This window comes from Xyrauchen texanus, chromosome 43 (assembly GCF_025860055.1).
Source record: "Xyrauchen texanus isolate HMW12.3.18 chromosome 43, RBS_HiC_50CHRs, whole genome shotgun sequence".
Taxonomy (NCBI): Eukaryota; Metazoa; Chordata; class Actinopteri; order Cypriniformes; family Catostomidae; genus Xyrauchen; species Xyrauchen texanus.
The window spans coordinates 15,699,124-15,726,519 of NC_068318.1; the positions used below are offsets into that span (position 1 = coordinate 15,699,124).

General features: G+C 37.4%; 1 protein-coding gene across 2 annotated transcripts in view; it reads right to left on the minus strand.

Annotated features, from left to right (window-relative positions):
• Nucleotides 1-3,323: 3,323 nt before the first annotated feature.
• The window catches only part of LOC127635929 (fibroblast growth factor 11-like), a 48,963-nt gene continuing 24,890 nt past the window's right edge, over nt 3,324-27,396 (minus strand). Inside the window, exons 2-5 of one of the 2 annotated variants that reach the window (XM_052116232.1) lie at nt 26,441-26,551; nt 20,403-20,506; nt 7,660-7,858; nt 3,324-3,457 (exon numbers count right to left, since the gene is read on the minus strand). In XM_052116232.1, the coding sequence (XP_051972192.1) occupies nt 3,324-3,457; nt 7,660-7,858; nt 20,403-20,506; nt 26,441-26,551 (548 nt within the window). Of the gene's footprint in view, nt 3,458-7,659; nt 7,859-20,402; nt 20,507-26,440; nt 26,555-27,396 lie in introns of both variants that reach the window. The other variant, XM_052116231.1, reaches the window with a different exon arrangement.

The following is a 27,396-nucleotide window of genomic DNA, read 5'->3' on the forward strand; positions in this document are numbered from 1 at the left end:
AGATAAAGATCCCCCATTTAGCCTTAACAGACTGTAGGGGCAAGTGCTGTTAGCGAGCACCTATGAAGGCCGGAACGGTACACGAGGGGGTGGGTGGCCAACACCATGCCCGACCACCTTTTGTCTCCCCAGTGGCAATGTTTACACACCGCACCAGGTACTCATTTTAGGCTGAGTCGACCTAGGGGAGGCCCGGGACCGGTTCAGATATTCGTCACTGGTGTTGGCTATGAGCGGGAATCGAACTCAGGTCGCCACACACACACTCACACTCACACTCATGTTGGTGCTACTATCATTATAACATAATGATTTTTATACTGTACGAACTATAGATTCTATCCCCTAAACCTAACCCTCACAAAAACATTCTGCATTTTTACATTTTCAATAAAACATTGTTTAGTATGTTTTTTTAAGTGATTTGAATTATGGGGACACTAGAAATGTGCTCATAAACCACATTTATAGCATAATACCCTTGTAATTACCAGTTTGTAACATAAATTTAGGTCATAAAAGAGAACCACTTAAACCTGCCCACACACACACAGACATGAAAGCATGACTTTGTTCACACAATACAAAACAAGGTCGCTCACACACCTTTGGCTTATCTTCCGGTATTGTCTGACATTTAAACCAAAGTACACTAACCATAGCCTGGGGCAGTGACCCTGACATTCACCTTGACTGACAAAAGCCCCAACCAATAGGGTCACACGTTTTGCATCCCAGACGTTGTGACTGACTGAAAAGTGCATGATGTCACAATCAAAGACAGAATCCCTCACCTTCTGAAGGACAAAAGGACACCAGGTAGCTTTTGAAAAACCACTTGACTTGACTATAAGACGTGTGAACAACCTTTACACAAACTCATAAATCCTCACACAACCATTTGCAAACACAGCTGAACGACCTTTGTTGTGCGAGCAGGAATTGAAATAAGATGCATGTGAAATGACAAAAAGCTTGTTTGCTCACAGATTCCCTTCTGCTTTAATGTTACAGCACTTCCTCTCGATTATGTGTCAATTGCAAAACCTGGAGAGGGTCATCAGTCAACATCTCCAGGCAGAATAGAATGCCTAGACTCGTCTCAACCATTAAAATTATCAACTGTTTGTGTGAGCCAATAGTGTTGTGTTGTTTGCACATGCGTGCCCACTCCACACACATGCAAATAAATAATGGAAGCAGCTGTTCAACTTGCATCATTCTGTCTCTTTCACACTCTAACACACTTTAAGCACACGCACACATGCAAACAATCTAAAGCTTTCAAACACTGCGTGATTGATCAGCACTCCCCAATTAAAATTAGCATTTTAAAATCTCTTGTCCGCGCTGCTTGAACGAGCCAAACATTCGCGAGAATGGGAGTAAATAATTCAAGCAATCGTGGCTGGACTCCATGTAATCCCCTGTAAGAATTCCATCAAAGAGCTAGCAAACAATTGCTTGTAATAATCTCCGTTCCTTTGCCAATGTTACTGATGCCGCACTGAGCCCACTGGCCATTGAACATGAATAGAGTTGTCACAAGAGAGTTTAATTGTTTTTTCTTTCATTTTTTTCTCCTCATTTTTTTAATACATAAAAAAAAATCTTTTGGGTTGTGGATTTGCTCGAAACTCATTTTCATCATTATTATCATCATCATCATCAACAACAACCTGGTCTCATAAAATCACGTTACTATTCCTTAGTATTGTTACTATTTTTATGTGGCTCATTGCACATATTGCAGCAATTTCCTGGTAAAATGAACACTAGAGGCACTACAACAACAATGACTTATACCCTTTCACACAAATCACGAGAAAAACGACTCTTGATTATCAGTTCATAAACACATTTTGCCCTGTTTCTCACAATGCTATCTTACGACATCCAAACACTTTTACTATATCGAATGACTTGTAATAGCCATTCATCAGCGATTCGCCTCTCATGATCGCGTCGCCTTTGGTGTGAAAGGCCTTAAGGCAATGCATTTTAATGTTTGCATTACATAACCAATTGATTTATAACCTTGTTCATGCGTGTTCAAATTGTGTCATCGCTCAGCTGATAGATTGTTGCACTTGCATTGCAAATAACCATTGCATGAGCTTGTGTCGACATGTGAACCCAAAGTGTCATAAAAGCACCACACAATGGCGTGATTGCTTTAGTAGTAGCGTTTTTCATGGCACATTTGCTTTTATCAGTTTAGGTTTGGGGTAGGGTGGTAGATTTGTTGATTTAAAACTTGATAGAGCATTGATCTTAAAGGAAGAAAATTTAACGCACTTTTAGCACCACACAGTGAACATTTTACCTTGGAATTTCAGCAATACAGGTACAGTATGTAGAAAAACCACGTAATATAAATTTGCAAAAATATCGCCACAGTCGCATACATTTTATGAGATTAGGCTAAGAATTAAGGACAGAGGAGCAAAACCTCTTTTTTGTTTCATTAAAAAACAAGTTTTTCTTGAGTGAGATCTAATTAAAGTGAACTGCTTTCTCCCTTCTGTCCAATCACAAATTCTGCCTGATACCATTGGCTCCTCTGGCTGCTCTCCAGCAGAAATCAATCTACACCTGCTGACCAATAGAAATGGATCCTCCTTAAAAACAAATTTTATTGCACTCCCTCCTGTAGTTTAAGCTCTGATTGGCACAGCGAGCAGGCATTGTGATTGCAGGGAAAGTGAACCAGAAAGGGTCTCATCTGCTGGAATCATTATGATGATATTAGGCAAAAACTCTCTCTCTCTCTCTCTCTCTCTCTCTCTCTCTCTCTCTCTCTCTGTCTATCTCTCTCTTTCACACACACACACACACACACACACACACACACACACACACACACACACACACACACCCACCCCAAACCTTTTGTTCTTAACAAAAGAAACCATAGAAAAAGAAAGTCAACATATCAAGTCAAAACCTGGATTTTTCAGACAGTATGGATGTTGTTTGCATTTTCTTTACAGCCATTGATGTCATGGCAGACTAACAATGTGAGAAAGCTTGTGTGGAACCTGTGGGGGCACATCTCTGAAACATGTTTTTGCAGGGGAGTTTAAGGATAATATGGGGGGTGGGCGGGGGGGTCAGGTGTCATGCTGGTTCATTGTAAGTATATGTGGGCTGGTTCGGCTGAGGGTTGCCCTCTTGCTGCAGTGAGCCAGGGGTCGCTGTCTCTGTATCTTGCTCCACTCAGAAACCCACAGCAAGTGGCCACTCTTACAGCTCTTCCTGCCCCCATTGCACGAAGGGAAATGGAGTTCTCAGTGTCAACGTGGTCCTTCACCCTCCCTATGCTATGAAGCATCAGCTCTAGGGGTCTCTTTCCTGCCGTTCTTGTGGGAGGGGGAGTCTGAAGTCTTAACCGTTTTGCGAGGAGGACTCTGCTCCGCAACAAGCTCATGCAATGAGGGTTCCTTGTACATTGCCACTGAGAGAGAAAAAGAGAAGAACAAAGAGATATGTATTAGATAACGAGTTGAAGAAGTTACTTTCATTTGTTCATGCTTTCTGCACTGGTTTAGTTCACTAAAGGAATTATGCAGACCTGATCAACAGCGCAAACGTGTCCGGTAAATCTATACTGAACGCAATTTTCATGGCACATACTGGATCTGATTTTGCTGGTCAGTTATGAGCCCTATATTGTTGATGATGGAGCAGACCTCCACGATCTGACACTCTCTGCCGAGACCTTACCACATCCCTCCACTGTTGTGAATCATGTCTTTAACATGCCGAAAGTGCACATAACTACACCATGCATCTGAATATATGCCAGGCTAGAATAATCTTCAACATAATTTGATCATTATCTAATGAATTACTACTGCTATAATCAATAAAACATTTAGAAAAACATTTAAAAACAATTGTTTTAAATCAAATTCCCTTTACAGCCTGCTTTCCTCGGGCAGTAATAGTGCATTGTAAATTGGACCAGGCAAATAGCAGCAAGTTTTATGAATGAAGTGCAATCTGCAATGAGCCTAAGCCTAAGTTACATAGCAAGGAGTCCTGCTTGCATGGAAAGGACTGACAATGACTCATGCTGCCTTCTAGTGGAGTCAGAAATATCATAATTACAAGTTCTGAGCACATGAATGACCATACTGGTGTGGAAATGGGAAACTCATCATTTTAGACATTACCCCAGTTACCGAGTTGTGACGTTGAAAAGGGCTTGTTGACAAGAAAGATGAAGGAAAGCATTAATATTGCAAAGTTCTTTTAATTTCAGTGCTTCATTTCAAAATTAATTTGTTATTAATTTGTATATGAAAGTCAAGTAATGTAAAGCTAATGACTCACCCTTCGCGGTTTTATGCAAATTAATTACTAATTTGTTACGATGCAAAAAGAAATCATATCGTGTAAAGGTGGTGCAGGTGTTTTCAATTATGTTTATACATAATGGTTTATTATGTTAATAATTAGCTTTTGCCATTATTCCTTGTCAGGGATGGGATGATGTGATTATCTTACGATTCAATTTAATATATGATAAGAGCTTCACAATTCCATATTATCTCGATTCGATATGATAACACTTAAATGACAAAGTATGGCAGAATTTTTTTTATAAAATGCACATTATAATTTACATATAATAAATGACATAAAATAAATAACATAATAAGTTATTTAATACACAATATAAATCTTCACAGTTTAAATAAGAAGAGTTTCTCATATACCTTTCTCTCAAAAAGATCACAAACAAATGAGCCTTCAAAAATAGTGGGCTACATTCAGGTGCAGAACAAGCAATAGAACTGAACAGAACCTGTCCTTAAAAAGTATGTGAAAGTGTATATTTTTTTTTAAATATTTTTTTTGTCTTGATTATTATAATCACATTTTAACTTACTGTTTTGGTCATATTCATTTATGTATATCAGTAACCTTTTTTTTGCATGTTGTACCTTTTTACACCGTAAAAATAGCTTATGACCATTTTTGACCAAAATTCCATTATCATCAGCAAGTTGAGTAATATTTATTTAAGGTGTCAAAATAAAAGTTCCTCAAGAAATATGTATGAATGAACTTTTGTTTCCAGCAACAAAACACTTGAACACAACATACTTATAATTATAACTTCAGAAGTGGTAAGTAGAATAATTCCGAAAGCACATGAAAACAGCTTAATCTCAAGCACTTTTCTACAAAACAAGGCGATTTTCCAGGTATTCCAGTACTTACATTTCTAAGAGCTAAATTGAAGCACTTAAAGCACTTTAAGGACCTTTTGTGAACCCTGTAAACAGTGTAAAAAAATCACAACAGGAGTAAAATCAAGTGATAGAGAGATTATGATGAATTATGATGTCATTTCATGAATGATCACATGGACAATACACTTTTTTCTTTTTGTTTTTAAACCCATGTTTAAAATTTTTAAATATCGAGTTTTGTCTCGAAATATTGTAATTTTTTTTGGTTCACAATATATCTAAATTCAATATATCATCCCATCCCTATTCATTGTGTATTTGATTGTTTTTTGCTTCTGCCATATTTTGTTTCTGATTTGAATGCATGACATGATGTCATAAAAACAAATGCCCAACTCAGACGTAGGAGCTTCCCAGTTGAATTTGAAGGCAGTAATAATTTAAATTTGGGCTGTTAATTGATGAAAAGTTTTTATTTAATTAATTAATTACACGATATGCTGATTAATTAATCAAATTATTATTATATATAAATTACATGTATATATATTTGCTGTGAAAGGGCCTCAAATACAATAATTCAATAAATAATGATTAAGTAAATATAGTAATATAAAGCATTCAAAAGACAATACAAAAGTGCTTTAGAAGGCAATATATTGTTTGTTTCCATATTGTTGAACATAAGCCTACCATTGTTCTAAAGTTTTTAGGTCGCTATGTCACAATGGAGCCTCCAAAAAAGGGTGGGTATCTCAAAATGGGGGTTGGGCCAGCTCCAAATGGGCGACACTTGCACACATGGTTAAGGAAAGAGTTAGGTTAGGAACTCTGTATTTCATTGCTGTCACTTTGGAGGTCCCGCCCCTTTTTGGAGCTTAGCCTGCAGCTCATCATTTCAGCCTGAGAGCATTTTGTTCTCTGTCTGTACAGCTGCATGTTGCCAATACAGCTGGAGTTTCGGTTACTGTCCCCTGCTGAAAAATTTGGTCTATCAAGCTTGCTCAGATGGTAGGAATATTTGGTTCAGGGATTTGTGTGCTTTATTTTTTTTACACGTTATTTGATTTATAATTAATCGCATTGAACTAACGGGTTAAATCAACAGCCCTAGTTTAAACACTTAAAGGGGACCTATTATGCAAAATTCACTTTTACATGGTTTGTACATAAATGTGAGTCTGCAGTGTGTACACAACCACCCTACAATGTTAAAAGTCCATCCACTCCCCTTTCTTATATTTCTATTAATCAAAAACAGTGTGTCAGTATGAATGGTTTTAGTTTGCTGACGGACTCCATCCTATTATCATAGATCCCCTGAGTGATCTATACACAGTCCGCCATTTTTTTCCTCGCTGGAGCAGATACAGTGAGAAGAAATGTGTGCCCCAAAACATACAAAATGTGTGTATGTTTGTGCAAATCATTTTACACCGGAATGCTTTGTGAATGAGTGTCAATCAAAAAAATATATTCTCAAGCATAGATAAGTACCAACTGTTCGTGTTCCAGCTTTATATCCTGAAGATGTATCGCACTTTAGATTTTGTGAATGTTGGCAAATCTCCTTTCTGAATGTGCTTGTTAGCTGATTCCACGGCTAATGCAGCTAAAGTTATCATTGTTTCTGATTATATTCACGGAGACCAGAGCTACTGTATGTTGGGGGTGGGGAGCAGCAGCTCATTTGCATTTAAAAGACACACACGAAAACAGCGTGTTTTTGATTCCACCCAAAAAGAGGCATTAACAACATGGTATAATAAATGATCCGTGGAGCATTTTGAGCTGAAACTTCACAGACACATTCTGGGGACACCTGAGACTTATATTACATTTTGTAAAAAGGGGCATAATAGGTCTCCTTTAAGACGCAGCATTATTTCAGCTCTGTTTGTGCCTGCTTAAACTTGACTGCAGACAGTTAGTGAATAAGATTTTTGCACTGAAATACTATGTGCAAAAGTGGCATAACTGTTAAGTGAATTCTCCCCTATGAATCTGCTAATTAAAAATGTATATTGGCTGACAACTAATCTGAATATCGTGGAAAGCGTGTACTCCTCCATGTCTATAGTGCTTATGACCCTGCTAGATTGTGACAATTACCAAAGATATTGTGATTACTTCTTACCATAGTATGCCATGATGTCAGCCTGTACTAATTTATATTCTGAACTTGACAACACACAAGTAATACACACTTTTGTCTCTATACCCTGCTAGTAAAACAGCTTAAACCATCTTAAGATGATTTGCTGGTCTCCCGGCCTGGACAGGCTGGTCTTGCTTGCAGAATTTTAAGCAGCTGTCACCTGGCCTGAATGGGAAACCAGCTGGCTGATTAGCCAAACCACCTGAACACCTGCTTGGCCAGGCTAAAAGAGCATCTTACACAGCTAAGACAGTACACCATCTTTTCTAAAGTCTATTCAAATCCATCTGCTCTGACCTTCGATGACTTTTGGCAAGAAGTGTGCTGCCGCTTTGGTCTTCTTCACACGGTTACCCTTCATCACTTTTCCATCCCGGTTGATACCGATGTACCATGAGCGTCCCGACTGGCTTTGACGGTACAGCATAGAGGAGTACGTCACATAGTAGTTCTCAAACACGCTCTCTTTGAATTTGCACTCTGGGTTGAAGTTCTCCTACCAAAGAAAGAGAGACACATAAACATGCTAATAAGCACAGAGATCTTTTATCTAAAATGTATGCACATATATTGCTGTAAACACAATAGTTGAAGTTATAATGCTAAGAACATAAGTAACATCATGTCATACTTTCGATTGGTTCGGCCATGCCACTTGAGAGTAAAAAGAAATCTTGTGATGATGTTTCTTTAAAAGCTACATTCTCTAGAGAGCAGGAGGCAGATTATTCTACTCATCAGCTGTGCATTCATTTGCATGACTGATGAACGCTGAACTTAACACTATCCCCAAAGGTACTTTGAGAGAAGAGCACTGGCAATCTCTGCTCAACATAAATGCTGGAATGCAAATGTAAACATGTGAGAATCTCATAAACTCGAAAGCAGAACCCACAAATCCACGGATACTCAAAGTGTCATGGCTTGAGATGAAGAGAAATGCATTACACTTTCAACCCAAAACTTTAATTTGTCCAGTTCAGAACATAACCTTGCGGTTTCCATTCATCTCTCTTCCGTGTAGAGCCCTTCCCACCAATTCAAGCCACTATGGCTTGGTGACTGTAACCAGGAGTGACATGGATACATCTCTCTTAGTCTTCGTCAGGGTCCTTGCCCTGTCACAGAGCAGACCCAATCAGAAGGATTGATTTAGTGAGGGCAGCCAAGCAGAAACAGCTGACTGAAGCTTTTCGGTAAGCCAACGGAGACTGAGAGAAACAGACGGAGAGAGGGAAGATCTGGAAAGGCATGAAAAGGTTAATGTAGCTTTTTTTTTTTTTTTTTACACTATTAAGCAGCTCAGCTCAACTTGAGAGTGAAAAACAGCAAATACAACCACATTTCTGCCTGTCTGCTTTTAGTCTATGCATCGCTCTATATGTTTTTTTTTGGATTTGTCTTCATCAGCTCTCTAGATCTTTTTCATTTTCTCACTCTTTCTCCAAACCACCCTCCCTCCTGCCCCTGCATCAAACTAAGCAGCTTTTGGCTCACGTATTTAATGTCCTCAGAATCTCTCACAGACGGAGATCAATAGATGATCAGCCTCATGGAATACTAAAAACAATCGGATCATTTGAAGGTCATCATCACCTCTAACCATGCATACTTAAGTTCAACCATCCTACATATGACAAAAGAGCTCAACAAATCTTAGCTTTTGGCGGGAACATCTTTTTAAGCTATTCATGCTTCAAAAAAAGAACATAGCCAGCCTAAAATGGTTTGCAGGTCTTAGCTGGTCTCACAGTCATGTCAGGTTGGTGGGGTTTGCTGGTTTTAGAAGGGTTTTGGGCACTTGTCAGCTGGTCAGGCTGGGAGACTTGTGTTATCCAGTTTATGCTGATTTAAGATGTGTTAAGATGTGTTTTCCAGCAGGGTTTGTCCTGCAAAATCTCTACTTAAAGGCCAAGCTACTTGATCTCCACTCTCAGGCCCAAATTGAACATTGACTCCATCTGCCAAGGAAGACCTGTGGGAAACTGAGGCAACCACCCATCTGTGCGTGGGAGAGTTCACATTGAGCACTTTTGATTATGGGCTTAAATAAAAAGCTAATCCTTTCACTCTGACTCATTGAGTGTGTTAGACAGCCTCCTTCAGCTGGCGTGTCCTGGTAGAATGGGCTGGAATGAGACGTTGAGAAAGAGGTAATAACCAGTCTGCGTGCGGAGAATCCCGACGACCATGCCAGCATCTTTAAAATGCAGAGCAGCTCTCTGACCTTCCCTTCGCCCCACCCCTTCTCCTCCTCTTCTCCTCCTCCTCCCTGCCTCCCTCGATTTCTCTCCATCCATGTGCAAGGTGTCTGATTGAATATATTTTACCTGGTCATAAAAAAACACACCCCTTTATGAACCTTGTATAAATAAGGGCGAATAGCCCTGTTATCCTTTTATACTTTATCTCACTTACAACTCCAAATCACTTTCCCCAACCCGCTAACATGGTCATGGGCATCTGACTTTTATCATTATGGAAAAAAGTCTGAGCAAACAAGTCTGAGCTAACAAGTCTGAGCTAACAAGTCACGGTAATCGTATTGCACCTACATAGCATACAAAAAACTAAACAAAGTATGATTACAGTTATTTACAACCTTTTTATTTTTTTTAAAGTATATAATTACGGGCTTCTTTACCTAGATTTCGGATAAACCCTTTTTCATATTTATTTAGTGTAAACAGTCATGTATGACAATTATTTATTCTATAAATGTACACATATTAATCTCATTCATAATTCTACTTTTAGCATTTACATGTTGCTTCGTAACTCCTTTTAACATAAACACTCACTGGTGATATAATACCATTATAATGACATTTAGTCAATTATTCTGAATGTCACACAAAAATATTTAGTCAAACCAGGATGATAATAACAACATTTATAAAAACAGGGAAATGCAAAATATAGAAAAATACAAATAAAAAATAAATAAATACAGGATTGTTTAAAATTATAATAACAATGTTTGGATAACTCAATTAAAAGATAAAAACTGTTAACATTATGTATCTAAATACAGTTTTCTTAACCCTCACTCACAGTCAATTGCTGATACTTTGATGTGACTAATTTATCAAATGTGTGACATATTCAAATATTCTCTCACCTTTTGTTTAAATGTCACAATATTCACTTTCATGTAGCTCAGTTTGAGGCCTGATTTATGTTGACACATGACAACAACACCATGTAGCCTACCAATGACAATTAAGTAGCTTAAATATAAAAAAAATGGTCCATGAACTGTTATGAACACACACAATGCAAACCCCTCTTAACCTTATAATGTCTTTTAAAGATGTTTTTGTTTTATCACAAAGGTCAAAATAATAGGTTGTTCAAAAAGCACTATATGTTAGATGTTATACCATAAATTATTGATTTTTCACAACATATACGTGTATATATGTATATATATATATATATATATGTATCTATAACCTATTTAACCACAACTAGCTGCTGTATTAAACATTTCTAGAATATACAAAGTTGCCTAAAAATATACTTTTTAGATTGAAGCACAAAAATATGGACTATTTTTTGTTTTTCTTGAGTTTATTCGAGTGTGAACTGTACAAACAAACATGCAGACTCAAAACACATACCCATACATTCCGCAGCCATCATGGCGATCTGAGCCATGACGTTCCCATCCGAAGACATTTTGCAAACTATTTCTCACAGCTTTTGGATCAGACAGCATGAAATCGACAGAAGGAGGATGTAGGATCCGACTGCTGTGCTGTTTCTATCTCTTGTTGAAGTGGAGTTAATGACCTTGTTACTGCCACATGGCAAACTCAGAAACGCTTTTCTTAGGGCAGGTTACAGCGCTTGCTCAAGTGCTACAAAGAGCAGTCTGTAATGTTTCAGATGGCCTGTCACACCTTTAATGCTTGTCACAACAATATTCAAAGCAGAAGGAAACATTTTACAGTGTAGTTAAGCTAGCAAAGATTTTTGTTAGAAAATCTTTGTTAGACATTTTTGTTAGAATGAAACAAACATGACCTCTATCTTTTTAGATTCTCAGCAAGAAGTTCTGAAAAGTAACACACTGCTGGAGACAGTTGAATAATTGATATCAATTATGCTATTTCAATGACACATGTATTATTCAGGGAAACTTTGTATTAGTCACAAATCCTTGACTACAGCTAAAGGTGTTATATTAAGACAGGAAGTAGACCAAGAAATGCACCCTTCATGCAAAACACACAAAAGAAAAACAATGGAAAACTAGGATACCAAACCTACTACTCAAGCTAACAATGAGTGGCATACTTCCAATAAATGGGGTATGTTACTAATTTGTGGAGAGTGGGGAATGGAAATAAAATAGGGGAACTGGGTAGTCAAGAGATGTTGAAAGAAATGCATGCTGGGAACCGGTCAAATCCGAGGGGCCATTATCAGCAAAAACAGTACATTATTTGCTAAGGCAAATAATGGAAACAAACAAACACACACGCACGCACACACAAGCAAACACACATGCACACACACAAATGTGTAATGTGTTGTTAGATGTTAAACCTTGCCTGAACAAATCAGAGGACCCTCAGTCAGACAAGCCTTTGCAATAGTGCAACAGTACATCTCTGAAAGTAACAATCCCATTTGTTTTCTCCAGAGAAATTGATTTTAGGGATAAATAAACCTTTCAAGACAAACCTAACATGAGCTCAAAGGTTAAGCAATGGTATACAGTATGCTTTTGTACTAGGTCAGTGGGATTTTGACTTCATATTGTGTGTGTGTGTGTGTGTGTGTGTGTGTGTGTGTGTGTGTGTGTGTGTGTGTGTGTGTGTGTGTGTGTGTGTGTGTGTGTGTGTGTGTGTGTGTGTGTGTGTAAATAATCATCTTAATTTCACTCAGTCTGCGGGTCTTCCTGATAGACCTTTATTTTATGCATAAAATGGCAAATTCCATTTTTAAAAACCTATAGGAAATGCCAGAGGGAACCCATTGTGAATTAGCATTCCAGATTAGCCTACATATTGAGTTCATGGCTGAACTACAAATATACATCATTACAGACTTCCGGTCAGTGACCTACTCAACTCTAAAATGCATAATTGGGTCAAACGAATGCAATTCCATCCAAACAAATGGTAAAGACTTAATCAGATATAATTTATTTTGCATATAAGAAGTCATATCAGCTCAGGATGGGTCCAGTTTGTACAGATCAAATTTGGTCTGTGGAAAGTGCAGCGCTCTCTGGCTGTTTATGTGATTTGGGGCCACTCGCATTCATGATAATATCTCAACATAAAGCCCCTTAATAAGTCTTACCCTCTGTGTGTGTGTTTGCTTTCATTTGCTTTCCTGCATCAGTTAATCCTTCCACTTAAGCGCTGGATTGCACGTGTGTACGGGATATGCATATGTGTACGTATGCGTAACGTGTCTTGCCATGGATGTGCGTTTGTGCGTTTGGCGGATGTTCAGTGACATGCTACATTACATAAGCATGCAAGGCTACATTAGGACACTTTAATGGATGGATGAAACAAATGCAGACAAGGTCATAATCCATTTATGCTCTGCCTTTGGTGACGCTTTACTGATGGCCGCAGAGCTGCTGAGCGTGGGTGAGGTTATTGCCGACCGCTGATGGAATTCAACTTTGTTTTGAGTGATGACTGGAGAGTCACTGTCAATAAGATTCATGGTAAGGAATGTTATGTGACATATCCTGTTTAAGTGAGTGATCCAGACAAGACCTGAATGACAGGCCCCTCCCCCAAACGATTACTAATAAGCACGTGGTGAAGACAAAGGGGCCATGGAATGAGGTGATTCTCTATTGTAGAGTACCAAGGTTCATAACAGAGCTTATGGGAAATGCAGGCAGATTAAAACGGCACAAAGGGTTTATGGGGATGAACGGCGACAATCTGCAGTTCATTACCTGCGAGGGAGAAAGTTATGATTACAGAATCATTTAGTCTTTCTGTGTCTCTCTCACCTCCTTCTTTGGGTATCTATACACTTGAAAAATCCCTTGTGATTTACATGAAAACCCTCAAGAAAATGTTGTATTTTACTCAAAAATAGAAAAGAAGAGATAAAAAGAAAGTATAGATTGAAAATAGAAGGGGGGTTAAATATAAGTAGGACATTTTTTTTTTTGGGACAGATTTTGTGAAATGTGTGTTGAGAGTATGGGAAAAGCTATATCAATTTAAAATCAAGCAGTAATACAGAAAATTTTAACTAGACCCTCCTCTGTAAGATTCTCATTGGTTACCAGATGCCTATGTCTGAGTCCATTGCAGTAATGAAAAGTTAAATGTTTCTCAACTTTTGGTTGCACGTTGAGCTTCACTCTCGCATATCCTTGCGTTTTTCATCTACATCATTGTTATGCACTTTCCCTATTTAAATCAATGGACTAACAGTGTTTTCCAACCCAGTGTAACTCTAGTGTGTATGCACCCTTTTCTGCTTGTGAGGGAATGTTGGGAATGAGGTGTGTTTTTGTAAGCAGTCACATGTGTTCTAGTTTGGATTCATATCAATATGTGTCTGACTTTTCATTTACCTTTACAAACTACATCACTCTCTCTTTCTCTCGCTCTCTCTCTCTTTCTCTCTCTCTCTCTCTCAGTCTTCAGTGTGATAGGTGTGATTGCATCAGGGAGGGAAGCATTCTGAATCTCAATGCCATCTGAGTTAGAGAGCAGTCTATAGAAACCATTTATCAAACCTGAGATAAAGGCACCACAATACAAAAAACACACTGCGCACTTCTTGCCAGAGTTCACACAAACACACACCCACACATGCACCTATTGAGTTCAGACATAAACATTGTACCTCAAGTTAGCTTTGTTCTGAGTAAGCTTTACTAAGCAGTGTTCGAATTGTGGGGGCCCCAGGAACAATTCCCCCCCACCATCTTTGTTCAACTTTATACAGCATCTGAGAGAGTCAAAACTGATTTTCTGCCATAAACTTCTTGTTTCAGCCTGAAGGGGTATATTTTGCGATAAAGACCGGCTAACTGTACATCCTGCTTTTTACACACATGATACACATCTTATCAGTTATTACGTCACTACAGTGTCTAGAAACAGCTGAATTCAACCTCTGGTTTTTGTTCTGCTGGTGTTAATTTTGCAAAAATGACCATACTTTTCCACTTATTACATGACTGCTTGTCAAATAAATAAATAAATGGACATGAAATATTTATTTTTGGTTAAAATAATTTTATTAGCTTACTTATGAGAAGTAGGAAAGATGACTAACAATACCTGGATGACTTCATCCCGGGATTTGAGGTCATTATTCTGAATTATTATTAAACAATCAGAATCAAGTGTTCCAGAGAGCCGTGTAATAATGTTGCCTTCAAAATGTTATTGGAAATATTTTTATTTGAAAAGTCCTACTCGGAAGTTGCACATGAACGACCCCTTAATTTCTAATTACAACTGGGAAACTAGAAGATAGACAGATGGATGGATGGATGGATAGATAGATAGATAGATAGATAGATAGATAGATAGATAGATAGATAGATAGATAGATAGATAGATAGATAGATAGATAGATAGATAGATAGATAGATAGATAGATAGATAGATAGATAGAAAATAGATCTTAAATCTAAGCCTATAAATCATCTGAATAATGGCTGATAATGGCAACATATTCAAAACTATTTCTGTCAAGAATCTTACAACTGTGTCAGCACCTCCCACTCCCCATTTCTTTCTCATGCTCTCTTTCTCACCCTCTCTTGTTCAGCCCAGGAGGGTTTTTCCAGAGCGTACTGTTTATAAAATGGGTCAGGACGGGACAAGGTTCTATTTTTATCCGTAAACCATTTTCATAACTCCACAACAGGGCTCAAAGAGCTCAAAGTCCACATAACACCCCAACTGCAAACCAATAATGCGGAGGTTCCCTTAGCAGTCTGTCCCCCACTGCTCTACAGGGCAACAGCGCCAATGCACACACACAGCTATTGCCTTGATAGTCAAACAATCAGTCCAGTAAAGACTCCACAAAAGCTTTCAGTTCAGTGCTGAGCTCTTTCTACTGCCATAAAGGCAGAGCTACGGCACTAACTATGCCAATATTGCAACTGGGAAAAATTATGTCAACGTTTTTTGATTGTTTAGGCAAATGTGTTGTACATACACACATGGTAATGTGGTCTGATTTGAAATGTACATGAATTTGAGCATAGCTGAGCCAAACATGTCTGTCATAGGACAGATCAGAGTCTAAGAGTCCAATTTTGTTCATAACTAAATTTTGACAAAATGTGTAGTGACTGTGGTTTATCATTGCAATGTCGTTACTTAAACCAACCCATATGTCTTTCTTTCTTATGTGTAACACAAAAATAGATGTTAGTCATAATGTTTGCCTCAGTCACCATTCACTTTCATTGTATGGAAAACTGATGCAATGAAAGTGAATGGCGACAGACTAAAAATCTATTTAACATCTCCTTTTGTGTTCCACATCAGAAAGAAAGTCATATGGGTTTGGAATATAATGTGGGTGAATAAATGACAGAATATTCATTTTTGGGTGTACTAATCCATTTTAAGTCATTTCCTTTCTTTGCAGAAATCTGAAAATTACCAAATGTTATACAATTTTATAACACTTTATATTAGAAAATATTAATTTGTCTGATGCTTATATTAAAAGCAACTTACAGTGCATTGAAGGTATACATTTTATGGTTACACATTAAAATAAGGTTACATTCATTAAAATTAGTTGAAGAAATATTCCAGGTTCAATACTAGTGAGGCTCAATCGACAACATTAGTGGCATAATATTGATTACCACAAAAACTAATTTGGTGGTAATCTGGGCTACAGTGAGACACTTACAATGGAAGTGAATGGTGCCAATTTTTTACATTTAAAATACAAACTTTTTCAAAAGTATAGCCACAAGACATAAATAAAATTCATGATAATGACCACTTAATAACCTTTTCTGTGTAAAGGTAAAGACAATTTTACAACTTAGTTGCCATAATGATGTAATGTCATTGTCAGCAAACCCTAAAATGATTGTAAATATGGCGTTTTAACCAACTTTACAGCCCAATAATACATGAATTCGATCAACATTTAATGTAAGGGATTTTATCAAATGAAAAGCTTCACATTTCTGCTTTAAACCCTCCAAAAATTGGCCACATTCACTTCTATTGTAAGTGCCTCACTATTACCTTGATTTTTGCTTTTTTAAAGAAAAGGATTGACAAGTCAAATGTATTTTTATGGTAATCAACATTATGCCACAAATGCTGTCGATTGAACTTGTACTGAAACAGGAATATATTACTTCAACAACAATAGTAAACATGAACTAACAATAAACAATACTTTTACAGCTTTTATTAATCATAGTTAATGTTAATTTTAAATAATAATATCAAATTTTTTAAATCAAAAGTTGAATTTCTTTAACATTAGTAAATTCACTATGAACTAACAATAAACAATTGCATTTTTATTAACTAACATTAACAAATGAAAACAAATAGAACATTATTTTAAAGTGTTACCAATTTATTTAGTTTTCTTTATGAGTATCAAGAACATGACCTTACCGTTGCTAGCGTCATGATCTACCAGTTAAAAACTCGAACAATGTTTTCAGTTGTCAAATATCAAATCTAGAGAACAAAAGCTTTCAAATATTTAAGATGATTAATAATTAATAAAAAAAAAGTTAAAACATGAAAAAATATGAGGGAGCATTCAATGTTAAATAGCCATTAAACAGCCATTAAAAGTGTAGCTAACTATCAATCAGTGTTGGGTAAGTTACTCAAAGTAATTAATTACTAACTACTAATCACATATTCTACAGTGTAATTGGATTACTGTGCTAATTACTCTGTCTGAAAAGTAATTGCATTACTAATTACTAATTACTTTCTAAAACCATTTTCAACCTCAACCAGATGAAAAATACAAGGATAGACATGAAATTGCTCTTTTTAATTCTTTCAAATAAATCCCATAAAATCAAATAAATTATTCAGGAACTGGCCAAAGAATTGAAGGGGGCTGCATTAAATTCGAAAATATTTTACATTATACATTTTAATATTAGACGTTAAATTTCAATTTTAAATTCACTGTTGTGTTAAATAGAATTGTTCTATAGTATATAAAGTATTTTACACAATTACATCAGAAGTAAATATAATTAAATTACTGAAAAATTAAGTCATCCCTTACATTACAGTAATTAATTACTTAGTAATGCATTACATCCAACACTGCTCTCAATAATGCTTGTTTTATAGATGTACCATATTCATAAGTGAATGGCAATGAAATGTTGTCATATTTGCAAATGTAGTGGATTTCAACAATTGTATTCAATGCAGCTGGATTGCCTTCACATCAGATGAAGCATTTTAAACCTTAATGGTAATTACAGGCTTTGCATCAAACACTGGATGAGGACATGAGGAATGTCTGCTCAAGGGGATGTATGAAATCCATTATATGGCAGAAGAGCACAATACCCGAGGCAGCTCCTCTTATTTACGTGTGCTTATTACAATGAGATACTCACAGAGATTGACAATATAGTGGCATATTATGAATGACCTTCACTTTAACTGCAGTAAGGAGAGGAGGAGAGGGGGAAGGGAAGGTGTGCAGAGGAGAAAAGTGCCCCTGGGAGAGAGGTGTTTCCCCATTGGCTGAGGTGTCCTCAGAGTCTCTTATGCATTTCGAGATACTAAGCCGGTGATTATCAAACAAACACTTTTGCACTCACATATGAACCCACTTAAACGATCTTATAAGTAGGCAAATAAAAATACAAACACATACAAGTCATTTGTACATACAAACAGTGATTAACCAAAGCTCTGAAATTATTGCAATGACTTACTGCATCCAGATGCCAGTTAAGCAGCATTGTAAACATAGATATCATTCACAAATTACTCTGCTTATGTAACTCTTCTGACATTGATTAAAATAAACCATCCCATCACACACAATTTTACCCAGAATTTAATCTAATGTTTGACTCCACTTTCTCTTATACCACAGGATGCAAAAATATATGTATGTCTGAGAGCCAAAGAGTGGAACAGGGCATAAAGAGGACAAAACAGGGAGGATGGTTATGGAAGCACAGAAAGGACAAAGATGGCTGTTTAGGATTAGTCCAAATACATTGAAATGGTCAAAATGACAGGGACAGGACAGGAGGAGGACAGATGGAAGAGGCCAAGACATAAGACATAAAAACTGGAAGGGGAGGAGGGACAGTTTTAGGACAGAGGACAGGATGTCCCGACGCTCACAGTGCATCGGTAAGCTACACATGGGTCTGAATTAGAGTTCGCTTTGAACCAAATGCCGCACTCCATTTCTGAGAAGAAAATCCCCTCATTTCTCAGTTCACAGAGAAGCAGGAGACAAAAGCTCTCTCATCCCTGTATTCCAATCACCAGCTCTGGAACGCTCGCTCACATATACACATACTGTAAACACAGCTTAACAAACACACACTCAATATCTCTTTCTCTCGGAGAGCTGTCTCATATCGCTCTCAGTTCTCTTTATCCTGCTCTAGTCATGACACAGTCTAAATATCTGCTCCACCTTGCCTGCTAATGCTGCTGCTTTTTCACTCTACCCCACATCAAACACAATTTGGTCACACTGCCCTTGCTAATCCTTTGTTATTGGTTTTTTTTTTTTTTTGTAAATGGGAAAGCTTGACCTTTAGGTGTGGTAACAGCATACATGCAACACAGCAATAGGGTGTCCATTAAGTGTTTATCTGTTAAATGTTTTTCTTTCCCAGTAAGGTTAATTGGTAACATGTTACAATAAGGTTGTATGTGTTAGCATAAGTTAATGCAATAGTAAATATCAAGAAACAACAATCAATACTTTAACAACATTTAGAAATCATGGTAAATGTTTAGTTTTACATATGCAAATTTTTTTTTACATTAAAAGTCATATCCGTTAACATTAGGTAATGCATTAATTAATTAAATAACATGAACTAACAATAAACAAAAGTTATTTTATATTTGATTTAATAGTTATTTATCAATTAACATTTACCAGTATTAATAAATGCTGTAAAAAATTATACATTTTTAGTTCATGATACCTAATGCATTAACTATTGTTAATTAATTGAAACTTACTGTAAAGTGTTAATGGGTCTATGATGTGACACAGTTAGTTGTTTATTTGTTTATTTTTTTTGTCCGGATCTTTGAAGTTATTCATAAATACTTGAAAAATACAATTCTCACAAAGCCATTACTTGAATACACTTTTTCTATGATGAACATGTTTTCAGTTTCTGATTTTAAAGACATTTTGATATTTTTGGAGGGCTTAAAATGTACAGTCTCATTAAAATCTAAGGAATTTAAGAATTTTACACCAAGGGGAGAATGTAATAAATTCAGAGCCATAGAGAGACTGAATTTCACAACAAAGATAGAACCTGATGAATTCAGTACAATAAAAAGAACCCAAGAAATCTTGCACTACTGACAAATCCTAAGGAGAGAATCTAACAAATTTAACACCATTGAGAGAACCACAAGAATTCAGCACAGTGGACAGAACCACATGGAATTCAGCACCATGGACAGAACCAAATAAAATTCAGCACCATGGACAGAATCACATAAAATTCAGCACTATGGAGAGAACCCAAAGATTCAGCACAAAGTGCAAAATAAGAAATTAGCACCACAGAAATGGCCTGAGGATATCAGCACCAAGGACAGAACCCACATCATCCTAATTATCCTAATAACATTCTCTTTCACACCAGTTTGTTTGGAAAAACTCTTTTATATGAGAATAGTAATTAAACCCCCTGCAAAATTATTTACAGTACCTCTCAGAAAGCTGCACATCTTCAATAATCTGTGAATCATTATTGTGGAAATGCATGGAGGGCATCAGCATAATTATTCTAATTATGATAATCATCACAATCTTTTAAAAAGCATTCGGTCACTTACAGAGGTGTAGAGGTATCCCTCGGAGTTCATGCCCAGGTAGAAGCCAGTCTTCGCACCCTGAATCGCCACTATCCGCAGGCCCACAGGAATCAAGTTGAACTGTGCTGTGGGACAAAATCAGAAAAGGTCAAGTTTAGAAGAATTGAATAAAACACTAGATGAAGAAAGCAGGTGGCAGGGAAATCCCAGACCAACCTATAAAATGTTTAGATATAGAATGTATAGCGGGAACTTTAATTCATATTACCATATGTACCTGACAAAGCTTCACCAGATCACAGCTGCAAAAAAAAAAAAATAAAACTTCAAGGTGCTGTAAGCGATCTTTTGATGGAATTGCACATGGAAAATGTCACTATTACCTGACAGGTATCACTGATCAAGTTTTCCTGAAATACTTTGTTGAGCCAATCAGAAAACACTGAGGCACATTCTGCCAGTCAGACATGTTCAAAAGCAGTCCACATATGTTAAGCAAGAAGCTGAGAGCATGGTAGTATATTGCATTTTGGTTCTAAAATTAAATCTTTATTCCTCTGGCAATTAGATTTAGAGCAAAGTCCTTTTTCATGGGAAGTCAGTCCATTTGGCGGCCATGTTTGAGAAATCTCCAAGATGGTTTGTAAAGTTTAGAATCAATGAACATGTTTCAAGTCAGCGGGTAAAATCTTACAACAATAGTGTCATTTATTGTGATTCTTTTGCTTGAATCATGCTGACAAAAGCAATTTTTCAGGTAGCTAATGCACATGCGCATTCTCGAGTTCATTGACAGGCAACTTAAAGCTGATTGGCTCTTTTACCTGTGAGGCAGGACTTCCTTTTCAACATCTGTTTGCCGTTCAAATTCCTCTCATTCATTTGAATAGAAGTGAACTGTCTCTGGTTTAGAGTTGAGGTTTGGCTTAGGGAGTAGGGTCAGTGGCGGATTTAGGCATTGGCAAAATGGCGCCATTTTCAGTGCTAGTCTGTTGACATTTCACCTAAACAACAACTACAGTTCCGGCCACAGGGGGCAGTGGTTTCAAATGTAAAATCGGTAAGTACAATCCGATTTCAGCAGCAGATTGTTTTTGACCTCCTCTAGGCAAATCCATATTTTTCACATTGGCAGGGCTAGGGGTGGCTTAAGCCCTGAATGTTTTATTAAAGCCCCAAATGTTTAAGCATCTTGATGGGATGTCAAAAATACCAGTATTTCGGTATCCTGTTGATACTAAAATAGAAATATATTTAATTATGAAGTAATACAGATGCACAGGTAAATATCTAAATCTACTGGGCATTAACCTGCCGCACCTCCACCGGTGCTTTCAGTTGTCCAGCTATGGGTCATCAGCTGGGAACCACCTATCACAGATGTTTCAACCCATTAATCCCAGAACATCTCCTGTTGGTGGGGTAGTGGTCAGGGATGTCTCCCTGCCACCCCTGCAGTTGGATCCTACATCAGATTAAGTAGGAAAGCGACATGAGATATGAGCCACGAGACTGCGTCAGCCACCCCTACAAAACCTAGCTTGGCCTGGTTTTGTCCTTCACTCAAACCCCCTCCAGAAACCCCCTGATATGGACCGAGTGGGTCAGCAGAAATAGTTCCTACCCACCTTTTTCCTCTTCTTCTTGTTACCTCACCACATATAGCAATTGTTCCCTATTCCTACTTTCTCACTTCTGCAGATGCCACTTTTCATCCTTCCTTCTTAACTATAGCCAGAAGCTCCCTTGTTCTGCTTCCTCTGCCATTTCCTTCAGAGACTTCTTCAATGCTGATCCAAAGATACCAATGTTTTACAACAGGTGCTGCACTGATGTTCCAATAAACCCTCAACATCCGACCTCCACAGGGTAAGTGGCAGACCTCCATCCATTTAACCTGTACTCAGCAGCCAGATCAGCATATTTTAGCTTCTTCCTCTCACAGGCTTTATGACTTTCCTAGCTGATGGTGAACATAACACTATGCCCGGCCTCAAGGATGTGATGGCGATATCAGAAGGAAATTTTAGCTGCTGGCCAAGGTTGACCATCATTGAACAATCACTTCCATGTGCCAGGATTGACCTTTCCTCCCTCTGTGCCATGCCTTGTGCAGCACCCCCCTTTTTATAGACTCTTCTGATGTGCTTCTACTAAGAAGCATGATGGCCTTTGTTGGTCTTAATTCTACACACTTCAAGGATCTCTGCCAGCTTTCAAAGAACCTGATCATGCCGCCACCTGTACCGTCCTTGTGCCAAGGTTGCCTTGCACCCAGCCCATGTGCTGCAGATTTGCTCTTGAACTCTCCTCTTTACCATACCACAGAGACAAATTTCCAGGGCTTGGAAGAGTGTCATAGGTGGATCTTTTTAAAAAACTTAGCCTGGCGTGGGGTATCTTCCACAGGTCTGCCTATCCTAAAACTTTATTAGATGTATTAGAGGTCACAGGTGCTTCTGCTGGCTGACTACTCAAATCATATAACCTTCCTCTTCCATCACTTCCTACTTTCTCACTTTCGCACAACCCTACTGTAATGATACCAGTTTTTCTACAGTAAAAGTAATACCAAATACTGTCTCAGTTCAGTACCCACACGGTGTCTTACTGAAATGCAAATGTTTATTTCGAATGTACTGTATATTTGCATGCATACAAGAAGAGCGCTCGTGACTGGCAATTGTGGATGTGAGTGTGCAAACGGTCAAAATGCAGTGCAATAAGTACAAAATATTTTTATATAACCCCTATAAAAAAGATGAATATATACAGATATGTTTGGGGAATTTACAAATTTTCAGATACTACCCACGACATAAGCATATTTTTCGAACCTGGCAACCTTTGGTAAATCCACAACTTGTTTTTCTTAAAAGCAATTATTTTGCCATTTTACAGCCTGCTAACGTCTAAACTAACTTTAAATCACTTAACGACTCATTAATATAAAACAATTTTTTGTACACACTAAAAGACGAAGGGACAAAAGAGTGTTTTAAAATCATAAAGCAGCAACTTCTAATCTTTTGCATATCTGAGACTGAAACTAAAGTTGTACCTTTTACATTCAATTCCATTAATATAAAAAAATTTATTGAATGACCCAAATCAAACATTTATACTTTTATTATAATGTGCATTATATTCCAATATTTAATCTAAGGATGGCCCAATACTTATCATCAGAGGTCTGGGCCAAGCCCTAAATATCCACTGACCTAGAACCGCACCTGCTGCTTCATTAGCAGTTGTCGGTTAGTTTGTCATGTAAGAACACAGTTTTGCTACTACTGCTTTTAAAACTTTGAAAAAACGTATGTGCTGCTACTGTCCTTATCCATGTCTGAGTACAATGCTCTCCAATGCACAAATGTATCTTTGTTGGATGGAATTTTGACAAAAGGGGTGGATCTAATTCAGAACTACGTCTGACAGAAGTTTCAGAATGGTTCCAATTTAACCCCTGGGACAAGAAGTGGGAAAACGTGACATAGGATGAAACAGGATAACAGAGATGAAAAGAAGAGTGACGTATTGAAAGGATGAAAAACTGTCAGAGATGACAAAGATAATGGCAGAAGGGAGGATGGGGTCTATCAAAGAGAGACAATCTGTCCTCTCTCTGTTGTCCTTGATGGAAAGATGGATTATGTTTGATATGGATCATTCAAAGAACCACATCACAGTAAATGCTTCTGAGAGATATATGGAAAGTAAAAGACAAAGAGAGAGATTGAGGAAGAGGGAGGGAAAGAATGAGGATATTACCACAAAGGGACAGCTGACCCAAAAGGAAATGTCTGTCATCATTTACTCACCCGTCACCCCATGTCATTCCAAACCCGTGTTACTTTCTTTCTTTGTAACACAAAAATAAATATTTAGCAGGATGTCCCTGGTTGGCATTCACTTTCATTGTCAATATTCTTTTGTACAATGAAAGTGATTGTTGACCAAGGACAGAGCAGCTTGGATATTCTCCTAGATAACTACGGAAGTAAGTGTTCCACGGAAGAAAGATAGTCAAACGGGTTTGAAATTACAGTACATGAAAAATGTCCCTTTAATTCTCAATGAAGACTGAGGAACACTGGCTAAATAATGCAAAAAAGTGTCTTGAGTGAGATGTCCTGCCAGAGTTTGACAGATATATAACAGTATCTAATTGGTGTCGGACAATATCATAACGACTTAAATCACATTCATGAAATCTAATACAACACCATCAAATTCAATTCATTGGGAATGAAGTGTTTAGGATGCATGTCAGAGCACCGTCACAACATTCAAAGGACACTGCAGTTGTATGGTTATTTAATATGTGCGACAGTCATTTCAATAGACATCTGTGACATGTAAGCTAGAACTTGACGTCCGAGGCAGGAGTGTGCAACGTTAGTGTGCCCTGACAACTGTCATCCTGATAAAATACTTCTCAATCTGTTATACGCACACTCCAAAAACACACATAGTGGTACAAAAAGCACAAGGAGTTCAACTGAACTCATGACACATCACATGTCTGCTCTTGTAGGCATGTCTTTCTCTGTCTCACTGTCTCTTTCGCTTCATGAACAACATTTTATGATGACTCAACATAAATACATTACATAATTATCATCGTTGTACCAACCAGAAAAGGACTGAGACCTCAGGTTGCACTTATACAAAAGATATTGCCATAAAAAATGCTTCCAGACATGCAAACATATGTTTCATAGGTCCAAAATCTTGTGTAAACCCAGGACAGAAGGGTTTAACCCTAACATGTCTTTGAATATTCAAAAGTCTACTCTTAAAAAATAAAGGTTCCTCAAAGGTTCTTCACAGCACCTTAAGGTGACAGTAATGTAATACCTGGAGTTTACAGTGTTACCTCAAAAATGCAACTCTCATTGAAAACGAATGACTTTTAATGACTTTCAACACCCCAATGTTCAGCAAAGAACACCCTTATTATAAAGGACAATTTTTTTATGTTTAGGGTTCATGAGTTGGTTATATTGTTCTTCTGTGGTTAAAAGTTATTGATGTTACATCATTGGTTATTCTTATCAGCATATTGGTTTCTGGGTTGCATTTACATTTAGTAGACTGTTTTATACAAAGCAACTTACAGTGCATTATTATTAGTATGTACATTCCCTGAGAATTGAACCCATGACATTGGTGTTGCTAGCCCTGTGCTCTTCCATTTGAGCTACAGGAACATGTTGTACAACAACCTGCAAAAATCAATTTCAGACATCTGATCAATATTGGTAGTGTCCATAGAAAAGAATCCTGTGATTTTCAATCACATTAGTGAGTGTGAATTCTCAGACTGGCATCAGTGATCATGGACTAAGTGTTAACCATATCTATTGGCCTGACATACCGGACATATGCCAACACTCGGCTCTCAAATTAATTATACTAACAGACAGATAGAGGATGTGCGTGAGGAGACTGGAAGATGGAGAAAATGAATGAAAAGAACAGTAGAAGTTTAGATGTCTGTCTAGCGGTCACAGGTGTAACACAAAACTCGATAGACCCTTTTCATAGAGTTTGAAAATTGATTTATTAATTACTTTAGGAGAGCATTTTTATTTCTTACTGTACATTATTTAATAGGTTTTTACCACTGCATCTGCATCTCCATCTCTTTTTATCACCTACAGTATTCAGAAAAGTTGTGGAAATGTAATAGTGTATTTTTTCTTTTGCTGTTCAAGCAAATATTAACACACATTAATACAGTATTTGCTATGGTCTCCCATTTCCTTCTGTACACTAGCAGTGACATTTACCTTGCTATACTGCTTAGCGAAGTCAAAGCTCAGTATCTACACATTTTGTCAAAATTGAGTTGAGACCAAAATTTGGTATTTTAAGCTCAGAAAAAACAGATTCAGACTACTTTATAAGTCACATTTGGCTGGACAATCAATATTTTACTTCCGCATTCCAAATCTGGAAATGTGTAAAGGGTCCATAATGTCCAACCAGAGGTCACACTGAGCCTGTCAGGTGTGAACAACAAGTGAGAATGTCACACGCAAACACACACTTACAGAAGCAGCTGTTCTCGTCCCTTGTGCCGTCCATGGTGCCATCCGGCAGCATCTGCAGGTAGTAACCATGCTGGCTGTACAGGCGGGTAACGATGCCTTTTAGCTGCGGCTCTGCTGAGAAAACACGATAACAGGCACACACTGTTAGCCCAGGGAGAAAACATCACAGATTGTGCTTTACATGCATGACATCATTAAAGTTTATACAGAGGACATCAGCAGTGTGTAATGTTACTGACGCTGCGCAGGCGTCAACAATAACAATAATAGATATTATAGAACATTTTTAAAGAAATAACTTTGTGTTGGGATTCAGAACAAACTCCCCAGTGTAAAATATGCAACGAAACATTTTCAAACCAGATAATTTTTTTTTCACATTTAGTAATTTAGAAGGCACTTTTATCCAAAGCGACTTACAAAATGAGAAATGTAAGCAATTTGTCATACAAAAGCCAAAAAATATCCACAGTATCGCACTGCTAAATTCTATTTGTAGCAGGATTAGTACAGTTAAATCAGAAAAAAGACACAGAAGAAAGATTATTTTTCTCCAGAAATTTAGACCTCAAGTGTCTTATGTTTGTGGACTGAGCATAAACATTTATTTATTTATAATAATTATTATTATTTATTTATTTATTGCATTTTCTGAAGGTGTTGTGAATAGTTTTCAGGGTGGTGCTTGCTTAGGGCACCTGACCTGTGTAAACTTGAGTGGAACTGACTTAATACGTCCACTTTAAATGAAATTGGGAGCAGTTGGTTAAAAGTAATTGCAGCATGAAGTAAACATGGTAAGTTACATTCGATCCGAGAAAATACATTATGTGTGTGCAGATGCCACTTCTTTTGATGTACCTGTACATATATTTTTATCTGCAGGTTGCTGCTCACACTCTTGATAAACAATGATCCATCACTTTTATAATCATTTGTGATTATAAATCATTCAT